At 40.1% G+C, this 14,219-nt stretch overlaps 1 protein-coding gene across 4 annotated transcripts in view; it reads left to right on the top strand.

Annotated features, from left to right (window-relative positions):
* The window catches only part of FERMT2 (FERM domain containing kindlin 2), a 601,536-nt gene that overhangs the window by 474,147 nt on the left and 113,170 nt on the right, over positions 1 to 14,219 (top strand). For all 4 annotated transcript variants that reach the window (XM_085626843.1, XM_085626841.1, XM_085626844.1 and 1 more), the window contains 3 exons: positions 958 to 1,082; positions 10,381 to 10,487; positions 10,630 to 10,851. In XM_085626843.1, the coding sequence (XP_085482969.1) occupies positions 958 to 1,082; positions 10,381 to 10,487; positions 10,630 to 10,851 (454 nt within the window). The remainder of the gene's footprint in view (positions 1 to 957; positions 1,083 to 10,380; positions 10,488 to 10,629; positions 10,852 to 14,219) is intronic.

Here is a 14,219-nt window from a genome sequence, read left to right as displayed (position 1 = left end):
AGTGGCCTGGTTTACTCTGACATACCTCGACTATGGAACAGATGTCGCACAAGATCGCTCTTTCTGAAAAGAGATTCTCTTGCCTCTGGCAGTCTCTGATTGTCACATATGGAATATCTGTGCTTCTGGCTCTCGGAATCCGTGCCCTCCATCTATTCTATTGAGGGCCTCCCTTGGCTCTGTGGTGTACCCCTAAACATAGATGGGCACTAGTATGGATAGGGTCAACCCCCTCCCGCCCTCTTTTGTACTCCCCCCTCCCAGATGGTTAAAGTTAGCTTTCTTTTGGACCTGTGTTCCCCTTTTCCTCCTTGATTGTACTTGTTGGCCCTCTGGTCCTTTGTCTGTACTTGGCCGGGTTTGACTCACTTTCTCTTCTTGGGATGCTCCCTCACTCCCACTACTGGTATCGATGGCAGTGGCTATATTCCCTAATGGACCGATCCATAGGCCCTCTTCCTGGCTGTTCTTGACTCAATCTGTGCTTGGTGTCCCCTGGCTTTTCCCTTTCAGACTCTCCCTCATTTTACTACCCCGCCCAGCAGTTGTTTAGACTATTGCATTTGAGCCCCGGGTGGCGACTGATGTTGCTGTAATGCGAATGTATGCTTTAAGCTTGTTCATGCAATGACGCAGACATTGAACCTTTTACTGGTTTGTTCTTGCAATGTGCTGTCTGTTGAGAATTTAATAAACATTTGCGGGGGAAAAAAAGAAGTACAATAGTACACCAAAAGGGTTTTAGATACTAAATATACGATGCTCTCATGTGCCTGAAACGATTCTAGTTTTCATTTTTTTTAACGTGCAAACTGCTAACTATTTACACATTAGGAATATAATTATCTGTAGCCTTCATAATATAGATTTCTGTGCTTGTTTGCAAAGTTTTCAATCATATTATTATATAGTTGAATGAGATTTTATTGTGTTAAATGTTTCTTATATTCAATACAGGCCAAAAAAATTAACCCTCAAAGGTTACAAATCATACTGGTGCACTTTCAAAGATACTGCAATTTCTTGCTACAAAAGTAAAGAGGAATCCAGTGGCACGCCTACTTACCAAATGAATTTAAGAGGTAACCATAATTTTCTTTTGCGAGTGTAGTGAAACGTTTGTGACATGTGGTGTTCTAAGTGTCAAACATTGTACTTGAATGTATCATTGTGGTGTACAGTAATAGTGGAGCGAAAATGAACAGAATATGAACAGTGACGGGTACACATCCCTACAAATTAGATCACAATGTTGTCAGTGCTATTAATGATTCACATTAAAAGGAGAATGAAATGCATAGTCTGTGACCTTCAAACAAGAACCTTTGGTATAAATTAATCGGTTTGAATTAATGTCTCATTTGATAACTATTAGAAATGTACAAGAAAAGTCTCTACACCTTAACCAAGTCTATATTTTCCTTGAAGTTCAGACTGCTAGGCAAACAAAAATCAACCTAGTTTAGGATTCATCTTTATTCTTCAGAAAAGCTAGTGTAAGACTCTCAGTTGATGCCTTGACAGTTTTGTTTTTCCAGAAGGAAAAGACGTGAATGGCAAACTCCAGATTTTCTGCATGAGTTTGTGATCTGCTCACCTGCGGAAGGTTTCCAGATTATTGTAGGCTATATAATCCTACTTTCTTCTACATCTGGATGTTGTTGCAACAGTCATTTACCTTACAAGTTATGCTCTATTCACTTGAATTAAAAAGCTGCAAGTTAGTTGTGTGACATTGATTGTAGAAACTCCCTTGTTTGAGGCAAGTACTTTTCCCCCGAAAGAATAGACTTATTTGAAACGTCACCCAATTTGGAGAAATGAATAAATCACTGTTTCAACCTCTGCAGCATTGCTACCAAAGACTAAGATAGTTATCTTGAATGTTTCAGGGAGTTCCCTTGTAGTTTGCCAGATTGATCTTTAAATAGTCTTGTTTCATCTCATGGCATTGCTCCATGTGAGGCCAGTTCAGGCAGTGGAGCTGGTTACTTCTATAAACACTCCTGAAAAGCAATTAATTCCTCTAGGAAATACTACCAAATTGGATACATGGGTATTCTCGTAGTGCGTACCAGAGAAGCAGTTGACTTATGCTATGGGTAATCTAGTCACAGGCATGGAGACATTGGTAAGGTTCCGGAATACACTACTACTGTTGGTAATGGGTCAGATTGCATTGATTCTTCCCAAATACAAGTAAACTTGAAAGAATTAATGGAAAGACCACCTTAGGCCCAGGTTGTGGTGCATTGCTTGCATCCATTTAAAGACATTAGCACATACATTTACTGGAGCTATAGAGGGGTGGGGTTCTGCAGAGTATTTGGGGATCTCTATCCAGGTGAACGCTGCATCACCTTTGAAGAGAGACAGGAAAGCCATGGGTATGGACATGGGCAATTCATGCAGTAGGCTAAACTGCCACAGTTGGCAAGGAAATTTGGACGGGCTTTCGGGTCACTCCTACACCTTTGAACTTTTAGGACTGGGATCAAGGCTAACAGCGGCAGTGTCTATGGTTCTGGGAGGTGCTGCAGTGCCCCAGAGAAGAATTCAGATGGAAATTGAGCCCCTTAGAATTTCTTCTGGCAGCATTTGTTGGTTTTCCAAAGGTACACTGAAAAACATCAGGCAACGTCTTTTGACAAACTGTTGTCTTTCCCTTTCTCAAACTACAAAGTATGGGGAGTTTGTTACTTAAACCAAGTCACACCATTGAGGCACATGCAAAAAGGCTGCTAGAGCATGTGGAAGGTTTATTAACGCAAATGTAAATAAAACATTTGTTCGCTTTATAAAATAATGTTTACGAGTACCTGTAAACGTCTTGGAAGCAGGTGATCTACACACATGGCACAATGACTCATTAGACCTGGTACCCAAAGTCATTTTTGCATGTGTAAATTGAATCTACAGACAAGACTTGTCTTAAAAATGCAAATTCACTTGTGAAATTCCTAAAATGCGAAATTCCAATTGTAAATGTGTTTACCCATGTATTATATTTACCTAGTTTTCTCGATTGGGGCGGGGGGGGGGTACATTTTCTAAGGTAAGGGAATGTGCATTGCATGGTGGGGATGTCCGTAAAGCTTTGGAAAACACAAACGTGTGAATTTGTGGTTATTAACAAACTTCTCCATGACCTAGTCCCACCACAAGCTTCTCTGTGATCTAGTACCACCCTAGAAAAAGTTGGAGATATATTCCTGTCAAGTAAGTGCAAGAGTAAATCGATTTCCAGGCTGGAATGGGAAAAGATGAAAATCTAATTTCTTCGGGTGATGGAGAAATGGCCTCTGCTCTGGCAAAATATTCAAGTACCATTACAGTACAGCGAAGGCAGTTGTGTGCACACTTTTACATTCGGTACAGTTAGCTATATGGAATCGCTCTAGTATGCATCTAATTAACTATTCACAAAACTTCCCCAACAGCGCTGGTGGAAAGCTGTCTAAATCCGGTTTCAAGGAGAATTCTTGAGACCGCTATAAATTTGTGAATCTACACACATGCGAGTGATTAAATCTACTGGTCCAATGTACACTCTTTTGCCTGTCTAGCCTGAAGTTTGATAGGACCTAAGATTTAGGTGCGTCCAAACAAACCAACACAATTTGGGCCGGATTCACTACTGGCTTACTATTAGAATGCAGAAGTGAGTTAAGTGCACGAAAAGCATGACTCGCACCTACTCATAGCAAAGTATTTGTGAATTACGCCCAGTAAGTTTATTTCTTGTGATACATAGGTCAAAATAACTCTGTGATAGATTATACAATTATCAGAATACATATTGCCAGTAGCGGTTTTACCATAAGTTATGAAACAATTTTATGCCAATACCTGCCCCATAGCACGTTAATCTGGTTTCACCTTCTGATTAAGCACTTGGCTCTAAATAAGCTCCATTGTGTTCCTTTAGCTCTGTGATGTTGGACGTTCCATATTGCCCTAGTGGTGTTATTTTGTAAAGTATGATACTCTGCTTTGAACTCTTACTGAAATGTGTATTCTGTAAAACAGGTGCTTTATCTCACTGAACTACTTCACCATTAATAGCCCATCAATTACTTGTTAACAGTCAGATCTTTATTCTTCATTGCTGTAGTTAGATGGCATTTCATGTTTGACATAAATAGTGTGTCTGAGGTCTAGTGCTTACCAAACACTATACACTTTTAGGTGCTAAAAGAAATAAAAGATTGCCTCATTCTAATATTCAGCTGTAAAAATCTGTCTGATACCACTTCACTCTTCACATATTTGGTGGACCAGCCACTCATTGTGGCTGAAATAAAACCTGTTCACTTGGAGGTTAAGCTTGTAGCCTAGTGCCCATTCATAGTGAGACTGCACTTTTGCCACGCACAAACTAAAGACTTGAAAGCTCAAAACTCAGTTGACCTTCAAGTACTTGTGCCTGGTTACTTAAAAGACATTTTGGTTTTAAAAGAAGTCACTTCAGTAGCCAGACTTTCTTGGTCCTGGTGGGTCCATTGTGGAATGCCTTTACCTCCTTGGCTACTAGTAACAAATGTTTTGATAACTAATGTGCTTTCAGATAAGCCATAAAAACCCCACCCATTCTAGATGAATAGCCACCTTCTCTGAGTTTAGCTGCACTGAAGAGAAACCAAACAACAATCATTGGATCGTAGAGGGCACTGTTCCCCCAGGCTCTTCATTTTACAGTTATCTAGTGTCGGAGAACTTAATCAATTTTCTGTAAAAACGATTGGTAGCATCTGTGCCTGGTGTGTTTGTTGTAAAGGCATTCTGCAATGCCTTAAACTGACCCCTTTCTTTCATGAATCTTTAATTCAACTATTAGGACAGAGACTGAAAGGATGTTCATAAAGCTTCAATTCATGGATGTAGTTCCTTGTCCTTTAAAAAGGTTCTGGTTCCATAGTGATGTCCTAAACGATTGCCCTATTTTATTATTTTTTTCTTTAAAATGTTTAATAGTGTATTTTCTCACAGCCGAAAACCTGAATGGTGCCTCAGAGTTCTTGAATATTGCAAATTTATCAGCATTTGCACAGTCTTTGGACAGTATGTATTACATTTGCTCATGGCCATTAACAGAAGGTGTGCATCAGTCAGTGGCCTTCAATAGTATTGAACATCTATTGCTGCACATGCAAACCTTGCCTTGTCGTGTCACCAAATTCCCATATGCCAACTGATCGTTCCTGTGATCTTTCCTACTGCCATTCCTTTATCTTTTTTTTTCTTTATTCTTTAGCCAGAACAATCGCCCGTGGCTGACCAAATTTGAGCATTCCTTCCATTTCTTGGTTTGTTGCAGGGTCCTATTGTTGGACTCTTCAAAACTCTGCATCACTTGGCTGTAGTCCTTATTGTGCTGTACAGTATTAGAAAAGGGTACAGTGCAGACAAGAGAAAGGGCTCTTGGAACCACATAATCTTTACAAGAGGTAAAATGTAGCACTTGAACTGCGTAATCTTAACGAGGTAAAATGTGGATATAAAATCGGGGATCTCCAAATGGGACTAAATCGGTTTACTATCTGGATAGAAGCCTGCCTGTAAAGAGTCAATAACATTTATTGGACTTGGAAAGCAAAAAAAAAAGCACTTGGAAGCATGCATCTTTATACACTATATGATAGCAGCCTTCTTTCAGACTAATAAGAGACCTAAAACAATCGAGTTCAGTATTCGAGAGCACTAAGCACGTGATTTTATTTCACGTTTCAAAGTAGTAGAATAACATGTGAAACTGGAGATCTGAAAAGTAAAAGCGGTTTGCAAGTTCTTTTAGATTGACAGGCAAGTGAAATTAAATGGTACTTTAATTCAGGAAGGATAGTCCGCTTGGTAACATCGACTCACCCTGTCAATGAGCATTTGAACCTGGTTCCCAGCTTTAATGCTCATAATTTAATATCGGATAATGCCCACAACTTGCTCTGTTATTGTAATAGTCCAACAAGTAACCCTAGTAGTGTTAATAGTTTGATACTGCTTACCAGACAGCGTGGGGTCTTCGTTTTATTAAAATTTATAGCAAAGCTAAGTAAACTTTCCAATAATTCTGAGCGATTAATAGGCCTTTTGATTATGTTGTCTAGATATCGCTCAAACATTGTTTAAAGCAAGAATCCACATTCTCTACCATTTATCTGAGTTATAACAAAATATTTTGTTTCAACCATACATATAAATATTCAGGCAGGGCTGAAACCAAATATTTTGGTATAACTTTGATAAATGGTAGAGAATATATATAGATCTAAGACCCCTGCTCTCAGGGTGGTGTTTTGTAGGTGGAAATGTGCCGATGTGCACCCTGCAATTTTTACCTCAGGCCGCACACATTTGTTTAATGCATAGCCATTTTTTGGCCCAACTTAGCATTATTAAACTGGTGAAGTCAGCTGCCAATATGCTCTGGCCTCTGTCTTACATTGAGGTTATAACCTATGTCTTGTGCATTTTTCAGTGATTGCTGCTCTAGCTATTTTTTGTGTCTAGTTCAAGTTGGCTAATATGAGTTTTCGTTCTTTGCAGAGGCTTCGGCCCTTTTGTGTATGTCCACTAGTTTTATCTGAGTTGCGCGTTACAGCTTTAGGGCCTTGGATGTAGTCTACTTGTTTTCAGGTTCTTACGTTTTAATTCTAGGAAGACCTGGGTTATGTAGTGCAACCTATCGATTTGTTACACGTTCCTGTTGAGACTTGAAAAAATGCCCTGTACAGGGCAAGTAATTGCTCCCCTCCATCCCTTTGATTTGAAAATTAAACAAAAGGTTTCACTTACCTAGGTAACATTTTGTTGCATATAGTAAAATTGTTTTCCTAGGCTGACCTACATCAAGTATTCTAGCAAAATATTCATTTGTTACCAATGGTTATTTTATTTTAAAACTGACCGTTTGGTGTGGGAACCATTTTCTTGTGAGTACTTACATGCCAGCACTTTCCCTATAATAATTCTTTTTATTAGCATTTTATATTAATTGTTGTAACATTTGCTAGTTAACACCTAAATTTCCAATGTAACATACAAATATGCACACACGTAAAAAGGAGAAAATAAAAAGGCAGACAAATTATATACCCAATAGAGAATCTCAAAATAAGCATCATATTTTGGAGAATGCAGTTATTTCCACATAGGAGCAGCAAAGATAAGATTAGAAGCTTTCACTAGGTTGCTGCATTGAGGCATAGGGAAGGAGAGTAAAGCACGCTGGCAACCATATGCTTTTGCTTTGCAGTCCTACGTCTAACTTATAGTGAAGAAAAAACTGGTGTTCCTACCTTCGGTATTGAGCTCAATAACTTAAACTGATAGTTTACTTCTGTATTGATCATAACCGAAAGGTTAGCATCAGAGTTATTTCTGGTACTTGACTTTACACTGTCCATCTTGAGTGCTGGCGGTAGGGAACCAACTGATATTTTCAAGAAATAATTTTACCCACTCTAGTAATTAGTCGAAAGGAGAAATTCCAAACCAATGAGAAAATGTAATATACAAAACATTCTCTTCTGGCATGCAACTTGAAACCTTGAGATGCAGATAAGCACCTTGACAACCTCACTCTGCAGAACAGCCTGTGAGCCCCGATCTATTCCTTCTCAGGTGTGCAAGAGAAGTAAAGACCAGCGTTGGCAAACGCAATATAACTTGTCTATGCAAGAGCTATTGACTTTGCCAATATGCTTTAGCCATGTTCTACACCAGCATGGCTTCTCTTCAGCATGGCTAAAGGTTAGTGGGGTAAAGGAGAGTGGAGTGCTGTGGAGTGTTATGGAGTGGCATAGAGAGTCATAAAGTGGTGTGGAGTGTCACTGTGTGGCTTGGAGTGTAACGGTGTAAGGTGTTGTGGAGGAAGTGGAGTAAAAGGGCCTGGAGTAGAGTTGAGTGGCGTAACGTGTCGGAGTGGAGTAGAGTGTTGTAGTGTGGAATGGCATGTAGTGGTGTAGAACAGATTAAAGGAGCATAGAGGGTGTTTTGTAGAGTGAAGTAGAATGTTGTAGAGTAGAATGACATAGTGCGAAGTAGATTGTCATAGAGTAGGAGAGTGGAATGGCGTGGAGTGGCAGAGTGTAATGATGTGGAGTAGTATATCATAGAGAAGGGTCGAGTAAAGTGGCATGGAGTGGCGTAGAGGGAGTTGCATAGAGCATCGTAGAGTGGACTAGTGTAGAGCTTTGTAGAGAGTCATAGAGTGGAGAAGAGTTAAATGGTGTAGTCATGGAGTGGACTAGAGAAGTAGCGTAAAGTACAGTGCTGCAGAGTACATTGGTATAGAGTGCATTAGTTTTAAGTAAAGTGGTGAAGTCTATTGGTGTAGAGTAGATTGCAGTGGTTGAGATTGCAGGAGCATAGAGTGCAGGGATGTAGTGTAGATTGTTTCAGAGTAGATGGTGCAGAGTGGTGTAGCATGCAGTGGAGCGCATTGGCGTAAAGTGCAGTAGAGTACTGTGGTGTAGATTAGAGTGGTGCACAGAGTGGAGTAGAGTTCAGTGGTAGAAAGACCAGTGTTGCAAAGTAGAGTGTCAGAGTGCAGTGGTGTAGAGTGCTGTAGAGTACATTATAGTGGCGAACAGTGAAGTGGTGCAGAGTAGATTGGTGTTGAGTGTATTGGTTATGAGTAAATTGGCGTAGTGTGGTGCAGGGTAGATTGCAGTGGTACATAGTGACATACTGTGCAGTGGTGCATAGCAGAGTAGTGTGCGTTAGAGTGCATTGGCATAGAGTGGTGTAGAGTAGAGGCATCAGGTGGAGAGGTGCAAAGTAGAGTGCAGTGACCGTGTGGAGTGGGGTAAAGTAGAATATGCGTAGTGTGCTAGCGCACTGCCATTAGACAACACCTCTTCAATTGAAACCACCATTACATTTGCACAAACAGTTTTACTGATAATAGTATTCAAAACCCATCCAATATGTGGAAATGTTGACACATATTGTACTGATTCGTTTTGGTCATATTGAAATATCTGTTTCCACCATACTTCAGAATTACCCCCCAAAAATGCTTCATTTGTACTTTCCATATTCTGAATTATCTGCAAAGTTAATTTACAGTAATTTGCATTATTTTGTGCTACAAAATAAATTACATCGTACAGCATACCCCGGGTAGTCAGCATGATTGTCGCATGAATCTTCTCACTTTGAAGTCTGAGAAAGAAAAGTAAACCCCAGTCTCCCTGGAAGACAGAGCCTGACATTTCACCTCTCTAGTTGAATGCATAGGAAATGTGACGAAATTCAGTACTGGTGGAAGGATACAGGAAGTAGGGCTTGGGCAAGGGAAGGAACAAACTCAAGCTGGACACCCTAAAACAAATAAAGCCAGACCATGGAAAAGCAAGTAAATGTGAGTCAGTAGTAAACGGTGTGTGGAATGCATTCCCTGGGAAGCTTTCTGAATATCCCCAATGTGTCATTAGCAAACCAGACCGCAGTGGTCTGGTAGGCTTCAACCTAAAAAATAAGAGTATGGTACCCGCATGTAATAAATTCATTAATGCTGATCCTCAAAGTACTGGTGGATTACCACTTGTGGTTTGTGCTGTTGGTGATGTTTTCAGATATAAATCATTCCACTTATAAGCCTATCGTGCACGTTTTTGTCAATTTGTGCTTTAGCACTGTCCTAAAACGTCTCTTGATTACCCTTCCCTGTTTCCTACAGCTCTGACAGTTCTTCGCTGTTAGTCATGTTCCCGTTGAGGAGGTGCTTTTGAAATCAGTTAACAGTAAAACCTTCTGATACTAATCCAATCAATTGAAAGTCGAACGCTACACTTCCTTACTTTGATTTGAACATCCCAGTTGGTGACACAGTTGCCGCAAAGGGACTAATCTGCCCTTCTGAAATGAATGTAACCTAAATTTTTGGCATGCTTGCCATTTCGTAGGTCATACTTTGAAATTCGTGCTTGTGCATATCCTTGTCAATCCGTTTTGCCTGTGTGGACTGTGCGCCTTTTTAAAAGTTATGAGAAGGTGCAAATGTTTGAAATAGTAGAAGTTTACAATGTCTGACTGTTATCTTCCATGGTAGTACTTACATGACCGCTCATCAGTATTGGGACCAATACATTAATAGCTATATTGACTTAAGGTTTCTCTCCCCCCCCCCCCCCCCCCCCCCCCCCCCAAGTGTCTTAATCAGTAGTATTGGCTGCGTTTCAGGACTCAAACCATTTCAGAGTCATCCATGGACATTTATTCTGAGACTTAAAATAACTAGGGAAATGGTCTCGGAGTAACTGGATTTTTTTACCTCCCCTAATCTGTATTTCAAATTGTATCACATCAACTGAATCATAGTAAGTGTTGAACAGTAAAGAGAGACTGTATTAATGTGGTATTTGTCTTTCTTTGCAGGTTGTGAGGTTACCCCGGACGTCAACATCTCAGCCCAGAAGTTTAATATTAAACTGCTAATTCCTGTTGCAGAGGGTATGAATGAAATTTGGCTGCGCTGTGATGATGTAAGTACAACAGATAAGTAGGGTTTTTCTGTTCTCTTCCTTCCCTCACCAGTACCTTATGATAGTTAATGGTGTTGCATATATTTCAGACTGCTAAAACTGATTGATATGGTTAGCTGAATTGTGTTTCCTTCAATTGCAGGAAAAACAGTATGCTCATTGGATGGCAGCTTGCAGACTAGCCTCAAAGGGCAAGACTATGGCTGATAGCTCCTATAATATTGAGGTTCAGAACATACTGTCGTTTCTAAAAATGCAGCATTTGAATCCAGATCCTCAAATTATTCCAGAGCAGGTCACAACCGATATTAATCCAGAATGCTTGGTTTCGCCTCGATACCTGAAAAAGTACAAGAATAAGCAGGTACCTGACTCAAATACAGATTTGGGAATTTGACAAATTTTGCTTTGAATTGTGGTGGTTTTATCCATGCCATGTTTGTCAGTATAGGAAAATGAATTGAAGGAAGCTTCATATTTAGCTAAACTAAACCAGAACTGTTAAATTTGCAACATATAACACATTTAAAGACTTTGTTCTGTACTGTTATGCTGCCTTAATGAATTTGGATAATCTTGGCTTTTTTCCATGCCCTGTAGTTTATATCATTGCTTTGTAGCTTAATGTACTCAGACTGAGCTGGATCTATCCGTGGTTGGAGGACTTTTCCTTCATTATGCCTTCATTGGGCATAATTTATGGTGCACAAATATCGAACGATAACCGGCTTAACTACATTCACCAGAGTATTTGACTCATCGTGATGGGGCCACATCTTGATGGGGCCACATCTTGTCAGTATTGGCATGCTATAGTTTTTGAACATTGATTAAAATTATACACTTGCTACATAAAAGCCCAACTCGCCTTCCACAAGTCCATAAAAGTATAACTGGTTGCTCCCTTTAGTGGATGATGGTACACCCACCTGCCTGGCTTTCCACACAGGGCATGTTGATTACAATGTAATTGCTGTTTCCAAGTCACTCTTCGTAACAGGGGACACACGTTCTTGTTCATGATTTGACTAAGAATTGAAGGAGGTAGGAGGGAGTATACAAAATCATAACATTCTAGCTCTTCTTAATGAAACTAGTATGTCTAGTATCAATTTTGTATCAGGACCTTAAGACACCCCTCTTCTGACCTAGGCCCTCAGACTCTTGGAAAAGGCCAGAGTTCTGAGGCCACAGCAGTGCCAGCTGCCCCTATACTTATGAGGAGAAATCAGACCTATTAAATTACATTTTAATACAATGGAGGTTCAAACCCATATGATTTACTCACATGAAGGTGTGGCAGAAAGGAGTGTGGTATGTGTACTATGTGGTTAAGTGATCCAGTATGGGAAGTACTGATCTACGAATATAACTAATGTAGGAATGTACACACATGATTAGAATCATCACTGCAACCACACAGAACAAATGCACGGCCAGTTAATTGCCTTTTCCATTCCGCTCTATTGCCAATTAGGATTACAGCAGGTTGGCTATGTGAAGTTCAGGCAGAAAAGCACAATACCTCAGTAACGTTACCACTACTATAATCAGAAACTCAATTTTCCAATATTAGAATGGTACTCTGATTACACTGGAAAGTTCTTATCAGAAATATGGTACGCTGTTGAAACCGAATGAAAAAGAAGGCAACATAAACTTAACTTTGGTAGTTTTACTGTATCTGAATAATGGCAATATCTTATACCTTCTCAAATAGACATTGCTATTGGCAGGTGCTGAGCAAGTGTGCAACTTGTGAAGGCTTTTGAATTAAAAATACATTAATATCCTAAAACGACAAAGTTGTATATTTTGCCTTTGGAACAGGAATCATAAGTCTATATGGGAATTTATTTATAGGGCCATGCCATTTCACAAATCGAACAGTGTGCTCATTCTTGATGAGTGTATACCAGAAAAGTTGCAGTACTCTTTAAAGTTTGTAATACTACATTAAAATGCCTGAATGCAATGCAAACTGGCAATTTACATCTAGCTAGATAATATACTTTTACCATAAGCACAGTATGTATGTGTACGGATGTTAGTGTCCTTTTTGAGGAAAACCACAAAACCATTTGTGTGCGCACATGATGCATCTTTTGCAGAAGGTGAGATACAAGAACATTTTTTTGCCCAGTACACTAAATATCAATTTATTATACTCCCATTCGATCAGTAGAACTTCTGAGCTTCTCCAGTATTGGGGTGTCTTTCATAGATTCGCATGCTTGAATATTCCCCGTCGTCGGAGTGGGAGTCCCACGGTAAATAATATAGCAATAAATAAAATATATATATAGTTATAAAATATATACCATATATATATATATATATATTCACTGAAAAAACCATAGGTTTCACACAAGTTATAGTTAGCTGTACATTTCACTCGTAAAAAAACAATGAAATTCCCCCGTTATAGTTAGTGCAGGCAACTATAACTCACGCGACCGCAATCCTCTGCTGATGCTAATACTGTATTTAGACACTTATTTGCCCATGTCTTCTTCCATTAAATTTTAGCTATACATATATTACAAATATTTTTTTTTCATAAAGACACATATGTCATCAGCAGAGGATTGCGGTCGCGTGAGTTATAGTTGCCTGCACGAACTATAACGGGGGAATTTCATTGTTTTTTTACGAGTGAAATGTACAGCTAACTATAACTTGTGTGAAACCTATGGTTTTTTCAGTGAATTTGCAAGGTTTTTTAAATGCTAATTCCTAACTATAACGTGTGTGAAACCTATGGTTTTTTCAGTGAATTTGTACGTTTTTTTTAAATGCGAAGTTACTTTACGCCATTCGTGACGTGCGCGCCCAGTTAACGCAGTTCGTTCCGTGCGCGCACGGTGCGCTTCACGCACCGTGCGCGCACAGTGAGCACGCGGTGCGCTTCGCGCACCGCGCGCCCACTTTACGCAGTTAGTGCCGTGCACGCACGGTGGTCACGTGGTGCGCTGCGCGCACCGCGTGCCCACGTTACGCGGGATGGGCCATGTACGCACGATGCGCTTCGCGCACCGTGCGCACATGGGGGACATATTATGCGCTTCGTTGTGAGCGTTATTCATTTGTACTTTCCATTTAATTATATATGCCATGCACAAATGGTGTCCTACGGGCACCATTTGCACACAGGGTTGGGAATGTGTGGATAATTTTTTTTTTTTTAATAAAATTTTTACCGTACGCGTACGGTAAGCGTAATCGGCGATTTTTCGAAAAAAAAAAAATTGTTTTTTTGGCCTTGGGGGTTGTTTGGGGACACATATATGGATGCTGGGTGTTTAAGAACTGAATATACTCCCCCTGTAGATGTTTTTTGTCTTGGTTTTTACAGCCCCCCTCAGAGTGCGAGAGAGAAAATGGCGGCCGCCGCTTCCTGGTTTCGACCGATTCGAATGTTTACTTAGATCGAACAGCCAATCAGAATCGCGCTCGCGCACGTCACCGTACGCGTACGGTAAGCGCACCGTAAGCGCACCATAAGCTGGCTCAGATATATATATATTGATTTAAAGGCATTTTCTCAGAATCTACTGAACAGATTTACACCAAACCTACAAAAGGCACTTCCTTGACCTGTAGACTACCTCTCTGCCAAATTTCAAGGAACTCTGTTCAGCCGTTCGGGCTGTGGCTGTGTCTAAAGGTCCTATGGAAAAATGCATGGGAAAAACGCGTTTTGGGACCCCCCTTTTATCTCAGCCCCCGCTT

Source organism: Triturus cristatus, chromosome 9, assembly GCF_964204655.1.
Source record: "Triturus cristatus chromosome 9, aTriCri1.1, whole genome shotgun sequence".
NCBI lineage: Eukaryota > Metazoa > Chordata > Amphibia > Caudata > Salamandridae > Triturus > Triturus cristatus.
Note: the sequence above shows the minus strand (reverse complement) of the source record. Positions and strands in the feature narration are given on the sequence as shown.